The 20,515-nt window shown below is 40.8% G+C and overlaps 1 protein-coding gene across 2 annotated transcripts in view; it reads left to right on the top strand.

Annotated features, from left to right (window-relative positions):
* The window catches only part of ST8SIA5 (ST8 alpha-N-acetyl-neuraminide alpha-2,8-sialyltransferase 5), a 42,293-nt gene extending 23,601 nt beyond the window's left edge, over nucleotides 1-18,692 (top strand). For both annotated transcript variants that reach the window (XM_053932812.1, XM_053932813.1), the window contains 6 exons: nucleotides 3,428-3,520; nucleotides 5,967-6,053; nucleotides 10,127-10,271; nucleotides 12,616-12,728; nucleotides 16,211-16,303; nucleotides 17,280-18,692. In XM_053932812.1, coding sequence (XP_053788787.1) covers nucleotides 3,428-3,520; nucleotides 5,967-6,053; nucleotides 10,127-10,271; nucleotides 12,616-12,728; nucleotides 16,211-16,303; nucleotides 17,280-17,742 — 994 coding nt within the window. In that variant the 3' untranslated portion in view covers nucleotides 17,743-18,692. The remainder of the gene's footprint in view (nucleotides 1-3,427; nucleotides 3,521-5,966; nucleotides 6,054-10,126; nucleotides 10,272-12,615; nucleotides 12,729-16,210; nucleotides 16,304-17,279) is intronic.
* Nucleotides 18,693-20,515: the final 1,823 nt, after the last annotated feature.

Genomic DNA, 20,515 nt, shown 5'->3' on the forward strand with positions numbered 1-20,515 from the left:
TCTCAGAGACCAGGGAGTGGGTGAGACTGATGCTTCCTCTGGGAAAGTGCGGGGGCCTGATCGCCAAACACTCCCTGCAGGACCAGACCCTTGCAAGATGAGGACGTGGGTTTAAAGGACATCTCTGGAGGCTGGGGGAACCCATGCTCCTTGTGCTAGGGCCTGGTGTTGTGCAAAAGCTGCGTTCTAGGGAAGCGCAGCGTGAAGCACTTTCTGTGGGAAGAGGTTGTCCAGTGCTCCAGGGAATGGCTTCTAATATCCTGCTAATATCTGCAGCAGGAGGAATCGCTGTGAAGCAAATAAATAGCATGAACACTTCTGGGAGAAAGAGAGGAACCCTTTTTTCCTGAGTCTTGACCAGCTACTCTCTTGAAAAATTCCTAATGCTGTTGCAGCACCATTCGAGCAGCCCACGCGTGGCAGCGTCCGTAGCATTACGAGTAAGGAGGGTTCAGTGGCTGGCTGTCTGCTCCAGTGAGGTCCAGGCTGATGAAGGACAGCCCAAAGGATGTTTATTCAATAGGTTGGGATCACTGAGCTCACTTCAGTCTAACTGACCCCATGGCCAGCAGCATTTTCTCCTCTCTCTGTGCAGAATGACTCTGCCGTTGGTGTCCCCTGCCTTTGCTGCACGTGTCCCACCAGCGATGTGTCATCCAGCCCGTCCCATGAATCCTCCCTCTGCACTTCCATGGGGTAGTAAATGGTGAATTCAATGCTCCCAGTGGCTCTGTTGGGAAAGCTGAAGCTGTTGTGAGAGTTAGAGAGCTGCAGGACAGTCCTGTGCTTTTTCAATCTGTGGGCTCATGGAATAGCTCTGCTAGAAAGGCAGTGTTGCCTCGTGGATTGATTTCCTTTCAGATCCAGAAGTGGTTTATTTTTGACCCAATCCTTTCCTCCTTAACCTTCTGCTGCTGTGGTAACACATCCCTTTTCATTTCTATTTTTGGTTTGTGGATTGAGTAAACAGGCAACGATCAAAGGGAATGGCTGGGACACAGGAAATTTCATCTCCATTTCATAAAATGACATCTTTGACTCCAATGCCACAGGCTGAAGGCAGCTTTCCTGTGCTGTGGTGTTCCCACGTGACAGCATGTGCTGTTCAACATCTGAGCTGCTGCTCTCTAACCTAGCAGCACAGCCAGAAGTGCACAGAAGAGATAAAAATACATGTTAATCTAGATTTTTTTTTGCTCTGCTTATCTGTCCTGAGGCACATTCAAGGTACTGAAATGAAGTGTTAGGTGACAGGTGAGGATGAGGCTTATAGGTGTTGCTCACTCCTGCACACCCTAAGAAGCAGGAGGAGTGTGTAAGGTGCTGAGTGTTGTGTGGGGGTGTGTACCTGCCCCTAGTTACTGTGTAGAACATGCACATCCAGGGTGCCAGCTTTGTCCCACTCAAAGAACCAAAGAAAAGGATTGATTCTGCAAAAGACAGTCAGAAAAAATTATTATTTCAGAGGATTAAAATGTTGTCTGTACTGGCAGCCAGAGGGTGCTCCTTCAGCCCTGGAAAATTCTGTGACCAGTAAGAAATTCTATGGTGCTGTCTAAAGAGAGATTTTGGTTTAGTTTGGGGAAGTTACCTGGGGTACATCCACAAAGGGCTTTGGCCTGCTGCAAGCAGGTGGGCTCTTAATCCAAATCCAGTTGAAGCCTCTTTCACAAGTTGTTCATCTCCAGCTCAACAAGACAAGCACATGGGAGATGTGCCAGGGCAGTGGATTTCAGCTGCTCCTTAGTAAATGCTGAATATCCAGGTGAATAATTCAGCTGGAAGGAGAGTGTGAGTTCTCACCTTTTGGTGAGAACCCAGACGTAGATTCATGTTAGGTCTCCCTTCAGCAGGCTGAGGAAGTCTTTTCATAGAGTTCTCATTGATTTTGGAATACTTTAACTACATGTTTTTCTCTACAAAATTTATAAAAATACATGTTTTTTTGCCTTGAAGGCTGTACAAACACATTTACAAATAGCCACATTTTTTTAAAATGAGCTATTGGGGTTTTTTTGACTTCTTTATTAAGAATTTTTCTGTTCTCCTCCTGCCACCTTTTAAGCATGGCCTTTCTCCTTTCAGTCTCAAAGTTAATGCCTCTCACTGGGTCTCATAAATGTTTGGTTTGGGATTTGACAAAGCTGAGGTGGTGAAAACCTCAGGGAGAGGTGAAGGAGACACTTCCTAAAGCAGCACTTGACAGGACAGAAACATTCCCAGCTGAAAGCAAATTGCTTTGGGAGGCTCTTGGACTTTTTCCAGTTGCACACAGGTCAAACATGAATTTTGATATTATTTTGCAATCACACAAACCTCAAATATTACATTTCCAGTGATGGCTTGAATGAAGCTTTTTCACAAATCTTATCCTTGTATTTCCCATTGAAGATTCAAAAATTGAGTTCTTGGAGTTACAACCTCACGAATTCCAGGATTTTGAAGGATCCATCCAAAGACCTTTCTCTAGTCTTGTTCATAATACCTATTCCTCCAGGTCATCATCTCTTAGTTTTTCATTGTCCTCTCAAGTGCTTCATGGGTACGTGCAAGTCTCAGGAGCTAGGTTTTAATAGAGACTTCTAATGATTAGGAGTGAAACTGATGCAGAGCTTGGTTCAAGCCCTAAGTCTTGTTTGTCATTTCAATACAGACTCACTGAGTTCACTTGTCAGCCTGGGCTTTTTCTTTTCCCTGAGCATGAGTAGCTCAGGTTTTCTTCTTCCCTTTCATTGTGGTTTTCTTCCCCTTCAGCCCAGTGACTAAGGTAAAGGAATTAGCCAATAAAGTAAATACTTATGTCTTAATGTAAATATTATGTAAATATTTATATTTTGATCAAGAATATGACTCTTATTTGTGCTGTGTCTGAGCACTCAAATCCTTTTGTTATCTTTTTTTTTTGTTTGTTTGTTTTTTTCTAGAATATAATCCCTATTTCCATTCCCCTCCAAACAGACAAAAGAGTAAATCCCAGTGAAAAGCTCAGTTGCTCAGGCACTATGGAATAGCCTCCACAGATGAAATACACCCTCTAGCACTTTTATGGTACTGTTTTTTCCAACCCAGCACAGTCAGGCGCCCAAAAGATGGGAACAGTGTTCCTTAAATGATCAGTGCTTTTGCCCTGGCTTTCAGTTCCAGCTGCCAGGTGCTGACTGCTGGAAAAGGTAGCTGGTCCTTGTCGTTGCTGCAGGATGGATGAACTCCTGTAGGAATGGAGAAACTTGGCATGGGAGACTGTTCTTGGACCAGCAGGGGCATCTGTGCTTTCCTGTGAAGTAACAAGCTGCCTATGGGCCAGGCAGTGCAGCCCCAAATTAGGCAAAAATCATAAATGACAACTTTCAGCAAAATTCTGGTGATGTGCAAGGCAATTATTCTAGCCTAAACCTTATTTTTTATCTCTTTTCTTGTCCTTCATCAGGTATTTTGAGTTTTATGAAGGACCTTTGGAATACAACTCTACAAAATGCCTGGAATTAAGGCAGGACATCATTGAGGTGAAGGTCTTGTCTATGTAAGTATGAACTAAATGTAAAAAGTAGAAGTACTTAGCAATAAAAGCATTGCTAAAAGTGCTACTTCTGAGGCAGGATGGAGTGGTATCTTACAATGACACTGTCAAAAGGTGCAAGGCTCAAGAGATGACATCAACAGGGATCTCAGAAGGGATCTCTAGCCTTCTCTTACCTGTGCAAGCAGCGTTTGAATTTGATCTGATGTCCATTTACAGAACATGGAAGCTTTTCCCATACATTGAGGCATTTTGGTCAGGCCTAGAATTATTGCTGAGAATTCAGTACGGTGTTTGTAATATCATATTTCCAGTAATTAAAGAGTAAGAACATCCAGACTGACTCATGGAAGTGTCTAGCTTAAGGCTCTTTCATTGACAGTGGCCAGTAGTGAAGGCTCAATAAGGAAGAAAATTCTCAGCCCTTCCTGATAATAAATACTGGCATGGGGACTTGTGGACTAGTAGGAGGAGTACAGACAAGAGTAATCAGAGTGGACAATAGACCTTTCTATTAATTTGTTTAGATATTTTCTGAGCCCATTTGTATTTGTGACTTCTTCAAACATCAGAGATTTTCACAACTTAAAACCCCTCAGTGAAAAGGTAAGAAAATATGATTCTGGGAAACAATAAAATATCTCTAAATTGTGTTTTGTGGTGCAATTAGTATGTCAGGAAACCAATGAGTTGAATGAGATGTATATATGAGACCACAGTGAAGGAATTGGGTGAAAAAAGTGAGTTTGCCAGTATGGCAGTGCACAGCTGGGTGATTTTAGCGTTGCCTTTTTGTGTTTTCAGCATTTTGCTGAGTTTAGGTGCTTAGATTATGCCTCATCCCTCACCACATCTAAAGCCAGTGGTTTACATTACAGGCAATGCACAGGGTCTGCAAAGTGCCCTGGGAATGTCAGTTCAAAGTGCAGCTGCACACACGCATAACATTAAACTGCCAGGGCTACAGAAAATACAGTTTGTGGCTCCAGGTCTGCACGAATCTGAGCATGCCTCCCTCGCTGAATTTGTGCACAGCAAAATGTAGGTTATGTCCTTGCCTCCTGCACTGGATGCAGGACACACGAGTAACACACTTTGCACCGCTTGCTGACTCGCAGCGCTTAAAAATAAATAGGAGGGGTGAGAATGTCACACTTCTCCAATGTTCTGCTGAAGATGGGGAGTTCTGAATTGCTTTTTTTTTCTTTCTGCATACTTATCAGAGGACACAGAGAATTCCTCGTTTTATTTCATCTTACCCAGTGGCCCAAGGAAGGTAGTGGAGTCCTGCTCAGCTAGATACAAGTTACCCTAAATTCTACAGTAGATGCCATTTGACTTTAAGCTCTTTTACTCTGCTGGTCTCTTCTGATGTTCTTGATTCAAATGTGCTATGTTTCCCAAGTCAGCCCTTATGGTAATGGAAGATTTCCAAGTTAATGTGCTCTGGTGGGCTACAGAAAGTACAATATGACCTAATTCCTTCCTGCAACTTCCTCAGCCTGGGAAATGCTCGGTTTTACTCGCATTAAACATATAATTATCTTAAAAGTCTATGCTTTACTCAAACGTTAAAAGCCCTCAAGCCTGAAAAGAACTCATTAAGACCTATCAATCTAGCAGAAATCACAGACTTCCAAATTTCTTAGCCAGATTATACAGTTGCTTCCTACCTCTAGATATTTGCAAAGCCTTCATTATCTCTGTTGTCCAAACGCACAAGAATATGTGAGAACTTCAGTGTGGAAGTTCTTGGAATTGGTGATAGCATCAAAAAATGAGTCATCCGGTATCAGCCTAGTTGAAATAGGAGTGTTTTGTTTTTTTGTTTTTTTTGTTTTTTGTTTTTTTTAATGTGACTACAGGTGTATTGATTAGCAGAGGAGGAGGTAGAGATCCTTATGTGAAGGGCTTATTATTTCCTCTTACCATCACAGACTCTTATCCCTACACGTGAGCTTATAAATTGTTCATAAAATGAATTTACCTACAATGTTGTGCTGTAGGTTCTCACAGATTATGTTAACCTAACCAAAATGCAGCCTTAGTTGGCCAAATTAATCCCCTTTTCCAATACCCCCCTCTGGGGCCCTTCTGCTGGGTGCAGCTTTTCCCCAAAACCCAGCTGATCGAGACCCACTTGCTTCCCAGCAGATTTTGGTAGAGTTAGATATTGAGCTTCTTGCTCAATATTGCATTTTTTATCCTGAAAAAAAAACAGAGAAAGCCTATCAGGGAGAAGAGATCAGTCCCAAACATCAATTCTTGCGTGCACAGAGCTTATAATGGCTATATTTGAGCAGAAAAAGGAAGAAAAATGATAAATTTTGTACTGTCTAGACTGGCTGATTTGTCCCATCAATTTGCATGGTATTCTATCTGCAGCTGTTTTAGGAAATGAAGCCCTTGTAATAAACTTAATTTTTTTTCTTTCTTTTTTATATTTTAGGGTGAAACAAACCGAATTGTTTGACAGATGGAAGAGCCTACAGATGTGCAAATGGGAGATGAATGTCACAGAAGCCAATTTATTCAAGTAAGAATGTCTCACATTAATGAGACTCAGTAAAATTTACTTTAGTTTGAGTTCAGCTTTCTGCAGAGATCAAAATTTCATATGTATAGCAAGAGTAAGCATGACAACATCTGGAGTACCACCCTTTTGAATAAACGTGGACTTTCCCCCCTTCTTTGAAAAAAAAACAACTCAGCAACAAGATTTCGGGTATGTGGAACAGTCTTCCAGGAAAGGCAAGGAATTTGGTGTGGGAAAGATTTCCAGGTGTTATTTGGGCATCAGTGAGGATGGAGATGAGATTTAATGGCTGCACCTAACACATCAACCTAAGGCTCTGGCTTGGAATGGTAATATCACTGGTGATAATGCAAATTTAGCCTACAAAATACTCAAACTTGATTTCTTCTGGGTATTTTAGGTACTGTCAGATCTTGGTTATGACTTTCTCTGGTTGTTGTTTGTTGTTTTTTTTTGTTTTTTTTTTTTTTTTTTTTTTTTTTTTTTTTTTGTGGTTTTTTTTTTTTCTTTAATGGCTTCTTAGCTATTACACACAGATTATCTACATATTTTTTTCTGGTCTTCAGAGACCTCTCAGTTAATTTCTGTAGTGTTCTGTCTTTCTTCATGTAGCTTCTCTGCTGAAGGTCCTCCATGATCCTCTCAAGATACAGCTTTTGAAACTGGCCTTGTGAAGGCAACAGTAGATTGAAGCCAAACCAGTTCTTGAATGTTATATATTGACATATTCCAGTGCCATATTTGAGTAGGTTTTGAGAAAACAAACTAAAAACTAAACCAAACTATTTCAGGGTAAGTGCTGTAGACTGAAGCCTGCAAGTCACTGCTACAATTCAGAGATGTTGTTTGTAATAAGGCCTCCAGCTTTATCCCAAATTCTCTTACATGGTTCCAGGAAATAGCTGTCAGGAGTTAATGAGAGAAGGTGAGAATGCATGTGCTGAGTTAGTCATTGACATCTTTAAAAATAACATTGTTAGTCTCAGACTCATAACAGTTTCTCCAATGTGATCTCCACACCTAAGTTTTTTTATGTCTTTTTCTTTCCTTTCTTTCTTTCTTTCTTTCTTTCTTTCTTTCTTTCTTTCTTTCTTTCTTTCTTTCTTTCTTTCTTTCTTTCTTTCTTTCTTTCTTTCTTTCTTCTTTCTTTCTTCTTTCTTTCTTTCTTTCTTTCTTTCTTTCTTTCTTTCTTTCTTTCTTTCTTTCTTTCTTTCTTTCTTTCTTTCTTTCTTTCTTTCTTCTTTCTTTCTTTCTTTCTTTCTTTCTTTCTTTCTTTCTTTCTTTCTTTCTTTCTTTTTCTTTCTTTCTTTCTTTCTTCTTTCTTTCTTTCTTTCTTTCTTTCTTTCTTTCTTTCTTTCTTTCTTTCTTTCTTTCTTTCTTTCTTTCTTTCTTCTTTCTTTCTTTCTTTCTTTCTTTCTTTCTTTCTTTCTTCTTTCTTTCTTTCTTCTTTCTTTCTTTCTTCTTTCTTTCTTTCTTTCTTTCTTTCTTTCTTTCTTTCTTTCTTTCTTCCTTCCTTCCTTCCTTCCTTCCTTCCTTCCTTCTTTCCTTCCTTTCCTTCCTTTCCTTCCTTTCCTTCCTTTCCTTCCTTTCCTTCCTTTCCTTCCTTTCCTTCCTTTCCTTCCTTTCCTTCCTTTCCTTCCTTTCCTTCCTTTCCTTCCTTTCCTTCCTTTCCTTCCTTTCCTTCCTTTCCTTCCTTTCCTTCCTTTCCTTCCTTTCCTTCCTTTCCTTCCTTTCCTTCCTTTCCTTCCTTTCCTTCCTTTCCTTCCTTTCCTTCCTTTCCTTCCTTTCCTTTCCTTCCTTTCCTTTCCTTCCTTTCCTTTCCTTCCTTTCCTTTCCTTCCTTTCCTTTCCTTCCTTTCCTTCCTCTCTCTCTTTCTTTCCTTATTTTCCTTTCTTTCTTTCTTTTCTCCCTGTATTCTTCCTGGAAATTACTTGATAGGCAATTATCAGTGCCTATTTTGAACAGAAGAGTCATTCAGGATTACAACTCATTATTTTAGAAACAGCTGGAGTGAGAGGAGTAATGATTGTGCCCAGAGAGAAAGCAGCACTCTGAGGTATGGAAAGGAGTCCTCTGGGGTTTGGAGTCCAGAGCAGAGGTGGGAGCAATGAGAAAGGACTTCCCAAAGACCACCAATCTATCTCAAGCCACCAGCGCCAGCACATTAAACAAAGAACCCCTCTTCACCCTGTGCACTGAGAGAAAAAAATATGCTTATACCTGCCTGACTGATATATCACTGCTCCAGGAACCCTCACTGGCACCCAGATTTAAACATAATCTTTGTCAGCTGGTTTCAGGAACAACAGCAGTGCTTGCAATTAAAAAGAAAAAAATGTCTAAAGCCTGTTTCATCTGTGTTCAGTGGGGCAGAGACATCAGTGTGTGAGTTTGTGGGGAAGCTGCTGTCCCTTAAAAGCAAACCAAGGTCTCTGAATTTGGAGGTTGTTTAGGAGGAGGATGAAATGTGCAACCCTCTGAGCTGTGGGATTTTGAGCTTTGCCAGTCCAGCCCCATCATGTGAGATGGGGAGAATCCAGGGGATTTAAATGGCAGCTACTTGAGCAGCAGACGGGGATGAAAGGCAAAAATCACAATAAAGTTTGTATCTAGAGATTAAGGAAAGCAGTTTCCTTGAGAGTCTTCTTCCATCAGATATCAGGCATTCACAAAAAAGACTGTGCCTCTGGAAAACCAGCTGGACATTAAGGAAAAACATCTCTTTCAATTCCTTAAGGAGCAGCCAATGAAGAGGTTTTTCTCATATCCCAACTATAACAATTCAATTCCACTATCTGTTGGTAATTATTTTTGCTGTTAGACATTATTCATTGGCTTTTTCAGCCTCATTTGCTGCCTTGATCTGACGGTCATTTGGTGCCATCCTGCATGAGTCAAGTATATGAGAGTAATTGGACATCACTGAAATGTTTGCATAATTCTCTATTTGCTTTCTGGTGCTTGTAATGAAGCCCATAAAGAAAACAGGCTTATTCTTCCAACTTAGAATATGAGGCCACACACCCCAGAGGCAAGGCATTTAATCTGGGTTATTTGAGAGCCATCTGGCTCTTCATGCTTGTACATTCACCATGACATGTATTTTTCACTGAAGGTATCAAACACACTGACTGAGAAATAAACCATCTCTGGAATAAGGGTCAGCAGAAGTCAGGGCTTTCAGTACCACCAGTAAAAGAAGAAAAGCATCCAGGGCAGGATGGAGGTGGGAAAGAGGTTCACAAAGCTGCTTTTCTCATTTACATTTCATGTGAAACATGGCAAAGAGATCAGAGCTGAAAGTTTTGTCTCTCTTACTCTGAATCCCATCTTTGGGATGTTATGCAGTTCTTATTTGCACTGGAATTCATTCTATTTTGTCCCAGGGACAAAGAAAATTTTGGTCATTTGTTTGAGATTTTGGAGTTTTAGGCAAGACCAGTTTGCCTGGCGCCCATCTGTCAGGGCCACATCACCTTCCTGATGCACACCTGTGCAAGGCCAAGGGCAAAACTAAGATCTTTGAAGGTTTTTTTGGTTGTAGTCAAAGTGTGCTGTGCTCCACAGCAGTCTGTCGAGTGGGGCAGTGTCTTTGGGTATTGCTGTGTTTAAATACTGCCCTGACGTATTTCCACATCTCCAGAGGGACTCTTTAACCCCTAAATTTCCTGCCCAGTGTTGAGTATATAGTTCATAAAATGTTGAAGACCTCTAAGGTAAAGAGGAACTAATTCACTAAGGTGGTTTTGCCAGGATATTAGAGGCAGAAGCTCATCTCTGGGGCTAAAGCAGGGCAGAATTTCCACATGAATTCCCCACAGCCTAGAAGTGACAAGTACAGGTATCTAATTTACTCTTTTCTTTTTGTTTTGCCACAGTTTTCTCAATCAAAGAAAATTTCACAAAATCTGAAGTTTTCTGAATGAAAATCCAGGAAAACACCATTTTACCCATCCTAGAGCTAAAAAAAAAAAATTCTTTTTGGTGAAAAATACCTTGTTAGTAGTAACAGCAATTGCAAATCCTGTGTCATGCCATGAGCTCTTAGTTCTTATTTCTTTTTCATTTCACAGGTCTACTCTGTCAAGGTGTTGCAACGCCCCATCCTTTCTGTTCACCACCCAGAAAAATACTCCCTTGGGAACGAAACTGAAATATGAAGTGGACACGAGTGGAATCTTTCATATCAACCAAGAAATCTTCAAAATGTTTCCAAAGGTGCCTCTGCCTGTTTGCAGGATCAACTTCACTGTACTTGCTGCATTACACACTACCCTATAGCCAAGCATTTAGCACTTGTCTGACATTTCCACAAAATTCAAAAATTCACTGCTTATATTTTGAAAATTTTTATTTTTGATACAGTATTTTAGGTGGTTCTTCTGTTTTCTGGTGTCATCTGTAAAAAATATATATATACACATCCATCCATCCATCCATTCATTCATCCATCCATCCATCCATCCATCCATCCATCCATCCATCCATCCATCCATTTTTTAATAGATGTATATATATATATATATATGTAATTCCGTGCAGAATATTGCTAACTTAGAAGCAAAGTGGATAATGAAATAAGAAAGCTAAATAAAAGAGACACTGATTTATCAGAACTCTTTCAAAGTATAATATTCACATATAATAAATCCAACACTTGAGGGTAGGTCTGCTTTTCTTTTCGGCATGATTATTTTATAATTAATATTCACAATGACTATTTTTATACTTATTTCCATTTGCAGATTATCTGTGAACGGGATTCATAATTTTTAAATAATGTATTCATCATAATGATTATTCAAAACCTTTCCAGCAAATAACGCTTGACCTCCAGGGGTATTCAAGGTTATAATCAGTGGGCAATTCCCTCTGCACATATGAGGGATGACTGATGAGCAGGAATGGGCTGATGTGGCTGCAGATTTATCACGAGGCACACCCCCTCGATTTACAGCAGCATACTTGGAGGGGGTAGCTGAAATTTATCCCTTTTGAAAAGTCAGACCTGTATTCAGGTTAAGTACTTAGAATTTGTGCCATTGAACCTGTCCTTCAGGGTCCAACCACTTCTAATCCTTTGGCTTTCTGAGCGCTGCTGAGAGGAAGGGAAGTGCTGTTATCTGAATGTGCACATGGGGAGCTGGGGCAGAAGCAGGGGAAAGGCTGGGATCCAGGAAAGCACTTTGGCATCTGGAGACGTGCAAAGAATGGGTACATCTAAATCCAGGACTATTCTCCTCAAAACCCTGCCTGATTAGTGCATGAAAGTCTGAACCCCTGAGATCTGGGGTGTGCTAGAGCTAATGTGGTGTTTATCCAGGTAGGATCAGGATGCTGTGAAGGCTTTATTACATGCCAAAATGCCTCTGGGAGTCACTGGGCAGTGACCAAAGCCACCCTGCATATGAGCAGGGCTGCAGCCTGGCACATGTAGGAAATAAAGGGCTGAAAACACAGAAGCAACGCTGCAGGGGCAAGAGCCTTGTGCTAAGCATGGACACCTGGCTTCTGATTTCCCTTCCAGGGCTGCCAAGGGACTGTGTGTTAAGAAATCACTGCATAAAGCACAGACAGCTCTATATTTCCTCTCTGTCAGACAGCTGCTGCTTTTCTCAGACAGGTGTAATTGCATGCCCTTTTTGCCTCATGGCTTATGGATGCCGTGGAAAGATCCTGGGAATAATCACCCAGAAATGTCAAGCCATTCTTGCATCCCTCTGTATTTTGCAGCGTGAGATTATTGATAAAATATGTATGTACCAAAAATGAGCACTCTCATGCTTATATAAGCACATCCCTACATATTCATAAAGTGTAACATGGCTCAGTTCCTCATCACAGCCCTCTCACCCTAACAGCCCAGTTTGTTCTCAAGATGTGATTTTCACTCTCTGGCTTTGGCAGCAGCTGCACCTCTGTGTGTGAAGTCAGGATTTTGCCCAAAGATTGCAGGAAGATGCTTCATCCATAAAGGTGCCTGACCAAAGGCAGTGCTGGGAGTGCCAATGCTAATTAATAATCATTAATACTATTAGTACAATTAGAGTTGGTAAGCAGTAAAAGTTGGGCTGGTTTCTGTGATGTGCTGTCTGACAGACTTCTTGGGCTTTACTGGCTGCCCCGGAGCTCTGTGTGCAGACTTCCCAAAAGCAGGACACCAGAGCCTGAGGAGCCAGCAGTTTGCAGGCAGCTCAGAGAACAGTGCCTGAGGTACACTAATTCATGGTTCGTGCCCTCACGTGGAAATCAAAGGGGAAAGCAAATGTCTAAAATTACTCCTTATGTTATTGAACTTAGGAAAAAAGAACAGGCTGGTTTTTTTGGGTTTTTTTGTTTTTTTTTTTTCATTTGGGTTTGTTGCCTGTGCCATCTCTAATTGCACAGCAAAATATCCCATCACTTTGTGTAGAGGGAATATTGCACCCCAGAGCCAGTGTCAACACCCTGTGGTTAATGCATCGAGGTGCAGCTGCAGAGGAAAAAAAGGAAAAAGTGAAAAAGAGGCTTGTTGTCTCCATGTTTTGGGGTCTTTAACTGTTTCCTTGCCGTGCTGTTGCAGGACATGCCATACCACCGCTCCCAGTTTAAGAGGTGTGCAGTGGTTGGGAACGGAGGAATTCTGAAGGACAGCAGATGTGGCCGGGAGATTGACAGTGCAGACTTCGTCTTTCGGTAACCGCCACGGCTCCATTTTCCTCTTTTTTTTTTTTTTGCCTTTTCTAATGACAAATGGAACATTGCTAAGCTACTCTGCCTCACGTGGAAACATGACATTTGCTAAATTGGCTGTGTCAAGCCTGCTTCTTGCACGAAAAGCTGTGTTTCAAAAAAAAAAAAAAAAAAAAAAAACCAAAACGAGAAAAAAAAAAAAGCAAACAAAAAGAAACCCCAAAAACCCCAAAACATCTTACTTCATAATAATTTTTTAATAAAGCTTTGAGGAATTATTTCTCCCAAACTCCAGGGGGTTAATAACTGATTTATTGGCAAAGTCTGATGCTCTTTTTCAGGATATCCCCTGCCAGTGAGGTTGTGGATTCATCCTTCTATGGATATTACCCTATAATCAGTGTCCTATGAACCTGGGCATAATTTTCTGGGGCAGATCTGAGCCTCTATTGAGTGACAAGCAGCTTGGTCAGATGTTAATAGCTCACACCTGACGTGCCTCAGAGGTGTGTTTCTGGACTGGTACAGAGCTCAGGTGCTCAATAACAGCACTTACTGTAATCAATAATCAACCCAGGGCCTCCAGAGTCACCAGAATGACTTTAAAGGTTAAATGTCTTCACTGCTCCTCACTATATGTGGAATTATACAGGTTTTGTATAAACTGGGATGTCCCATGATGAGTGTCCCTGGATAAGAGAGTCTAGCAGCAGTTTTATAATCCTTAATATATATGAGAAAGATTTTTTTTTTTTTTTTTTTTTGTTATTCATATGCATGACTAATCCCTCTCTAAATCCTGTTAAGCTCTTTGCCTGGGTCATGGCATATGACCGCTAGCTCACAGATTCATGACTTGTTCTCTAGAAAAGAAAAACCTCTTTATTTCAGTTGGCCTATTTTCTGATCTTGGGTATGTTGTTGTCAGTTTAGAATTACAATGCACAAACCAATTAATTTCTCTGACCTCACACCAGCAAAAATTAGATCAGATTTTTGTTCAGTGCAGTCTTAATTTAATTTGACATCATATGAGAAAATTTTACAGGTCCTACATTCAGGATTCATTATTTTCAGACCCCTCTGTCTGCCTCTTATCCCAGCTTTACAGAAAACTATTATCTTAGTTTTCAATGAAAAAAAAAGGCTGTGAGAAAGTCCAGGCTTCACATAATTTCTTTTTTAAAAGCCTAGTGTACTCCATATGCATTAAATAATTACTGTAGATTCCCTGCTGTTGTGTTGGATCACAACCATAAGTATGGATGAAAGGAACAGCCCATGTGACACACAGAGATGGCAAGCTTTTAAGCAGAAGCTGAAATATGTCTGGCAAATCTCATTTATGTTTAAGGACTTTTAGTTGAGGTCCTGTTTTACCACTGCTACTCTTCCTTGAACGGTACTAAAACTTTGAAAAAAAAAAGAGGATATTATTACAGAACTTAGAAATTGGGTTGTGTTTGGTAACTGTAACAATTAAATAGAGGTTTAGTCTATAGAACTGGAATATGAATAAATATATCCGTGCCAAAGAAACCCCTGGTTCACCATTTCCAAATTGTGGATTGTGCAAAAAAGATGTGCCAGTGTTGTAAAACTCAAGGTCTGCTGACATCAGTTTTAAAGTAAAGCTTGTGTTCAAGGTCAGGTCTGAACACATCAGCTCTCCAGTCACCACTCCGCCAAACTATCAGGAATCATCATCTTGGCCACCAGTAAAATTATTTAAAACATTTCATAAGCTGCTTATGGAGCCCTGATTACATCCAGTGATACCTTCAGGACACTTGGGGAAATCTTCTCTTGTGGCCAGCAGCATACAGCCAGGGTTGTTCCGTGAAGTAAATTCTGAAAGCAATTAGTTATAGTACAATAGAATGTATAAAATGCACACCAGGGTTGCATTTACCAGCAGTTATTGTCTGTCTCCATCTACTGGCCAGAGCAGAGCTCTGTGGTGAAACACCGGGAGAATTTAGAGATGGGACTGCTCTCTTGCTGGGGATGAGTTTTTGGAGTTGTGTGACAAAAGTACAGTTTGTGCAGATGGGACCATTTTTATAAGTTATTATCACCTTCAAAAAATTCAGTCACTCTTAATCCTGGCGTAAATTTCCTATTCAGAAACACTGAAGCTGAAAACTTTCCTCAAATATCATCTAATAAGCACAGTGCCCAGTGCTAGGCAGAACTGGGGGTGCCCAAGGACTTGAGCGGCATGACCCAGCAGAAGGAAGTCCTAGAAATGGCATTATCTATGAAAAGGATAGCCAAAAACAATTCTCTGGCCAGATAAAAGACTATCTGTAAGGTGGATGTGAACCTTTTGAGTGTTAGAAGGACTTTGAAGGAATTTTGTGCATTCTTCTGCTCCTCAAACCGTCCTCTGTCTTTGACTGAGAAATTATCCTGACAGCTGAGCTGTGGTATTGTGAAAACAGTAAGCATCTCTTACCCTAAATACCACCACAGTTTTTGCTCAGCCCCGTTCTTCAGAAATATGGGCAACTTTGAGAATTAGGCACAGCAGTATTTTTGAGATGTGGGTGGTCTTAACAGTGATGGTTTTAATTGAGGCTTGCAGGTCACTTCAAAAAGCTTTCAAAGTGTCACTCAGTGCCCAGCTCTAGCTTAAACTGAGTGTAAAACCGGTTGTCAGGCCACACGCTTTATCCCTGAAAACACATGCTGAAGTGTTTTTTTTTTTTCAGCTGGATTTCCTTTGGAAGGAAAGACAGCGTGATGGCTTGTGAGTGTGCATTTCAGTAACTTCAGCATCTCTTGAGAGATGCTCTAATTTTTGCGAGATGGTGTATCTAGGGCAAGGCCAAGGTGAATGGAGGCTGGGCAAAGTCAAGGCTTGCAAATCTCACAAGTTTGTTTCCAATAACTTTGATGTCCTGTGGTGAACTTGTAGAGTCAGAACTGCTGCTATTACACCACGTTGGGAGATGCTTATAAATGGAAAAGGAAGTGAAGCAGATAGTTTGGGATTAATTATGTCTGGGTTGATTTCTCTCTTGTGGAACATTTCCCCTAAATTCTCCTGGGTATAAACCAAAGCATCTTAAAGGCAGTGTTTTAGATATAGTTTATTAATTATTGAATACATCTCAGCTACTGCTCAGCAAGCCTTTCATTTTATAGGCTGATTGGCCTTGGAGCTTCAATCCATTTTGCATCCAAAACTTCCAGAGTAAATAGGTAAATTGCTCTTAAGGAGGCAAAGTGAGCATTGGCTACACCTGCAAAGAGGGGTCATCTCTCACAGGTGAGGGAACAAGAGAGGTCTTCATACAGCCCTCAAGAACTTGTTGGATTATTGCACAGTTTGGGCATCAACAAGTTTTGATGGAATTTTAAATTCTCACTCTGTTTCTAGATTTGTTGCTTGGCAGAAATGCCTAAATGAATTTTATTTTCTAGCCCTGAAAAGGTGAAATAAATTTTTAAACTTTCTTATTAATTTCTCTTTTTTATAGATGCAATTTGCCTCCTATATCTGAGAAATACTTCATGGACGTTGGGGTGAAGACAGATGTCGTGACAGTCAATCCCAGTATAATCACTGAGAGGTTATTTCTGGGTTTTTTTGTATTTTCATTTCTCTTGATTTCCCAAACCTACCTTTAACTTAATTCTGTTACACAGATTTTTTTTCCCAAATCCTACTTTATACTGTCGCTATGAATCATACATTTCATTCTGAATTGAAAAAGTAACAAGTAGTAGAAATGTGTTAAACACTTAAACCTGAACTTTGATGATAGAAAATGGAAAGGCAATGAGCTAAAATTAAATTAAAACAACACAGCCATCCTTCCCCTGCTCTGCTTGCAAGTCCCAGTGAAACATTTTAGAAACATTCAGGTGCAAGAAACTGGATCCCACTCGAAATGTTGAAGTCATAGAATCAGAGTCATTAACATTGGAAAATTAAGATCATCAATAAATAAAGTAACACGCATTGTCACATGTCTTAAAGAAATGTCAGTGTAACTTTACTGTAGACAGGACTGCCTAAGTGATTTTAATCTTAAATTTGTTAATTCCCTAATGCTACCTTGTGACATTTTTGGGACCATGAGGTTCATTACTGCTTTTCTTTCTCAGTGGGGGAATGTGTTTCTTTTCTCAAGCAACATAAAAAAAAAATTGTTTGACTTTGGATTTCTTTTAAAAACGTTACAGTTAGACATTTTAAACACCTGCTAGCTTTGGTGTTGGCCATTTTTTTATACAGCTCTGCACTGCATGGTGCACCACGTATCTTGGAAAAATTATGTACTTCTCATAATACCATGAGAAGCGAGACATGATTAGAGATGGCCACAAGGTTATTATGAAGTTTTTTATGCCCTGAATTTTTACCCTACATTTCATGCTGATGCTGTAGCTACAAATCTAAGTACATTCCCGTTGATAACGAGAAGCTACCAACGGGAAGTATCATCTCAATTATCCCTTTGTCAGAAATATTTCAGTAAGAGCCCATTGGGTGCTTCTTGCTGGGAGTGGTCTGACCATCACTCGCACGCTCTTCCCCTTCAGATTCCACAAGCTGGAGAAGTGGAGGAAGCCCTTCTACGACGTGCTCCAGGTGTACGAGAACGCCTCCGTGCTGCTGCCGGCCTTCTACAACACGCGCAACACGGACGTGTCCATCCGGGTCAAGTACGTCCTGGACGACTTCGAGTCCCAGCAGGCCGTTTATTACTTCCACCCCCAGTATCTCATCAACGTCTCGCGCTACTGGCTCGGCCAGGGCGTGCGGGCCAAGCGGGTCAGCACCGGGCTGATCCTGGTGACTGCGGCCCTGGAGCTCTGCGAGGAGGTGCACCTCTTCGGCTTCTGGGCCTTCCCCATGAACCCCTCAGGGATTTTTATAACTCACCACTACTACGACAACGTGAAGCCTCGCCCCGGCTTCCACGCGATGCCCTCGGAGATATTCAATTTCCTCCACATGCACAGCAAGGGGATCCTGCGGGTTCACACGGGGACCTGCAGCTGACAGGGACACACTGCGAGAGTGTGGCAGGAGCTCGATGGCCTGTGTAAGGTGTAGGAGGTTTTTGTTACACCCCGAGATTATGCAATAATTGTTTGATATAGATTTCCTCAAGGCATTGCATCCCATAAGATCTAGGACACCAGCATCTTTCCTGCTAGCAGAGTTGGGTCCGTAACAGTGTAGGAGAAGCAAAACTCCTGTGCCCCAGGGTACATGCTGTTCTGGAAAGCAAGTCAGATAAGAAGCACATTTACAATACATTTAGGGATAAATAGGCCACATTAATGTATTTATCATTTCACTATAGAGAAAAGCACCAAACTTTTGAGGAAAAACAGAGGTGGAGAATTTTAGTGTAGATTATATGACTTTACATAGGTTTCTGAATCACGTACCTTGGGGTATTGCCAGATGTTATTGAACACTCTGTTCTCTGGCCTTTAGGTTTTTGAAAATACTCTTTAGCATTACAGCTTAATGGGGATATATAACTTAAAATCTTTGTTCCATAATGTCACAAAGTGTTGATAAAAAATAGCAGATAGATGTGTTAGGAATAAACAAAATCGCTTTATGAATTTTTTCAACCAGGATAGAACAGAACGTTGAACTCCCATTCACAGCAACAGGTAACTGTGTGAATCATGTTGTGATATTGTTTTAGAGATTATTTCTTCTTCCTTCTTGCGCCTTGCATTTCTGTTCTCCTCTGCTGATTGTGCTTCCTTTCTCCTTGTCTGTGATGCTTTTCTTCTGGCTAACACATGTCAATGTGTGTACTTCCTCCTACAGCCACCATCTCAGCATCACATTGGAGTCCCTGCTGAAGGAACAAGCTCCTTCACAAGGTTTTCTTGAGATGAAGGGCAAGGGGATTACATAGTTATATTTTACATGTTGATTTTTTGGTTCAGCATAAGATAAAAAAAAAAAAATTCCTCGTTGATTTTTATTAAAGACTTTGTAAAAGTATCTGAATGTTGATTCACTGTTGTGCAGGTTGAGTTAACACTTTCAGGTATCTTTAATATGTTAATGTCAGGAAATGAAGTTTAAATTCAGAGAAGTTATTTTGTGGCTTAGATTATGATGCTTATTTTAAAATTATGCATCTTGAGATGTCAAATGTCTTAATGTGGTGTTTTTGTATGTTGAGAATGTTATTAGGGTAGTAAAAGGGCTGGTGGTGTATTCTTTAAATGTCATCAGTGTAGCTCTGTCAGGTATGCCAAGCCTAATTTTTCACCTGCTACAGCTGGACAAAATCCTGAAGCAGAAAAGATGCCACAAGCTGCTGGATTTATTTTGTAGTCGTAGGCTGCTGGTATATGCCCTTTCATACTGGTATGACTGCATACACAGGAGGTGAGGTTTGCTGCTCCAGCTGTGCTGGCATAGTTAAATGAACAGAGTTTCCCTGTCTAAGTTCTTAGTCTGAAGCACTAGGGCTGTTGCCTTGTCTTGTCTTATGTAGATTACAAGATCTTTGATCAAGGATTTGAAGTTTAAAGTTCCGTATGAGGGATATTTTTTTTCGGGGGGGAGTGGGGCTGGGGGGAGAGGGTTTAAATCCAAATATGGACTTGGATTTTGATTTTGTAATGCATGAATGCACAAAGCTTCTTTTAAAAGCCTCTGTGCTATGCTGAGAGCTGTGCAAGTTGCTCGCAGTACAGATAAACTGATCACAAAGAAAGTGGAAGCACACTGGTCACCATTTCAAAAGTCCCTGCTGGCCAGCAGTGACCTGGATGGCAAGTGAGAGTGTATTTTATTTACACACTGGACTCCTGAGGTTTGATTGCCTTAGAAGCAACCCATAACCTTGATGAAAGTGTCAGAACTCACCTAGGAAACACCAGCCAGGGGCAGGTGAAGGACCAGTGCTTAAGCTTAATATATCATTTGTGGTGATGTGTTTTAGGTCTTAGAGTTACACTGTGTGTTATTGAGCACCCCCTCGTATCGTCTACCTGTGAAATAGGCAGCAACCCCATCAACCTGCTGGTGAAACAGTTTCCTTGATTCAATATGCAAAAGAGATCTTTGTCTTTGCTGTGTTCTGTAAATTTGTGTGCAAAGGGCTTTGACAATGAAGTGCTGTGATGAAAGTGCTATTTAGAGAGCAATGTGACACTGCAGGTTGGCCGTCTCGCTGTGCATTAAGTTTTATGATAACAGTAATGACCCTGAAGCTGGTACTTGGAGCCCTTACTCCTTATTCTGCCTGAGTTTGGGACTAGTAGTGACTTCAGGTTTGCTTTGCTGCTGCTGCTCTGCTAAGGTTACCTTCTTTAGTAATCTTTACTATGGTGATGGAAGTGAACAAAATCAACTGGAAGGAGTCTGATACGTTGCAAAAGGCACTTCAAAAAAGTTGGGAAAGCACTTGAGAAGCATCCATATGTTGGTAGAAATAGTGCAAATCCCTCTTTTTAGTTGCAAGAAATCCTTTTGGACAGACAAAAGGATAAGCAAAACTGCATTTACAGTTAATCTGTAATTACAGGGTCACAGACATTTCCTTTCCATTGTTTGCTTCATATAAATGAGCAATGTAAATTCACTGTAATAAGTGCAGTGTTACTGTGTTTAGATTTTGATTGCTTATAAATCTATAGCTACTATATTTTTTTAATGATTTTAAGAAGTGTGTGCCGGTTATTTGCACATATGCACCAAAGGCCCAATCTTGCCACATTTATCTGAAAAAAGCCCCCATTCAGGTGGGTGGGTATTTTATTTGTGTAGGGACTGCAGAAACAGGCCCAGA

This window comes from Vidua chalybeata, chromosome Z (genome assembly GCF_026979565.1).
Source record: "Vidua chalybeata isolate OUT-0048 chromosome Z, bVidCha1 merged haplotype, whole genome shotgun sequence".
Classification (NCBI taxonomy): Eukaryota; Metazoa; Chordata; class Aves; order Passeriformes; family Viduidae; genus Vidua; species Vidua chalybeata.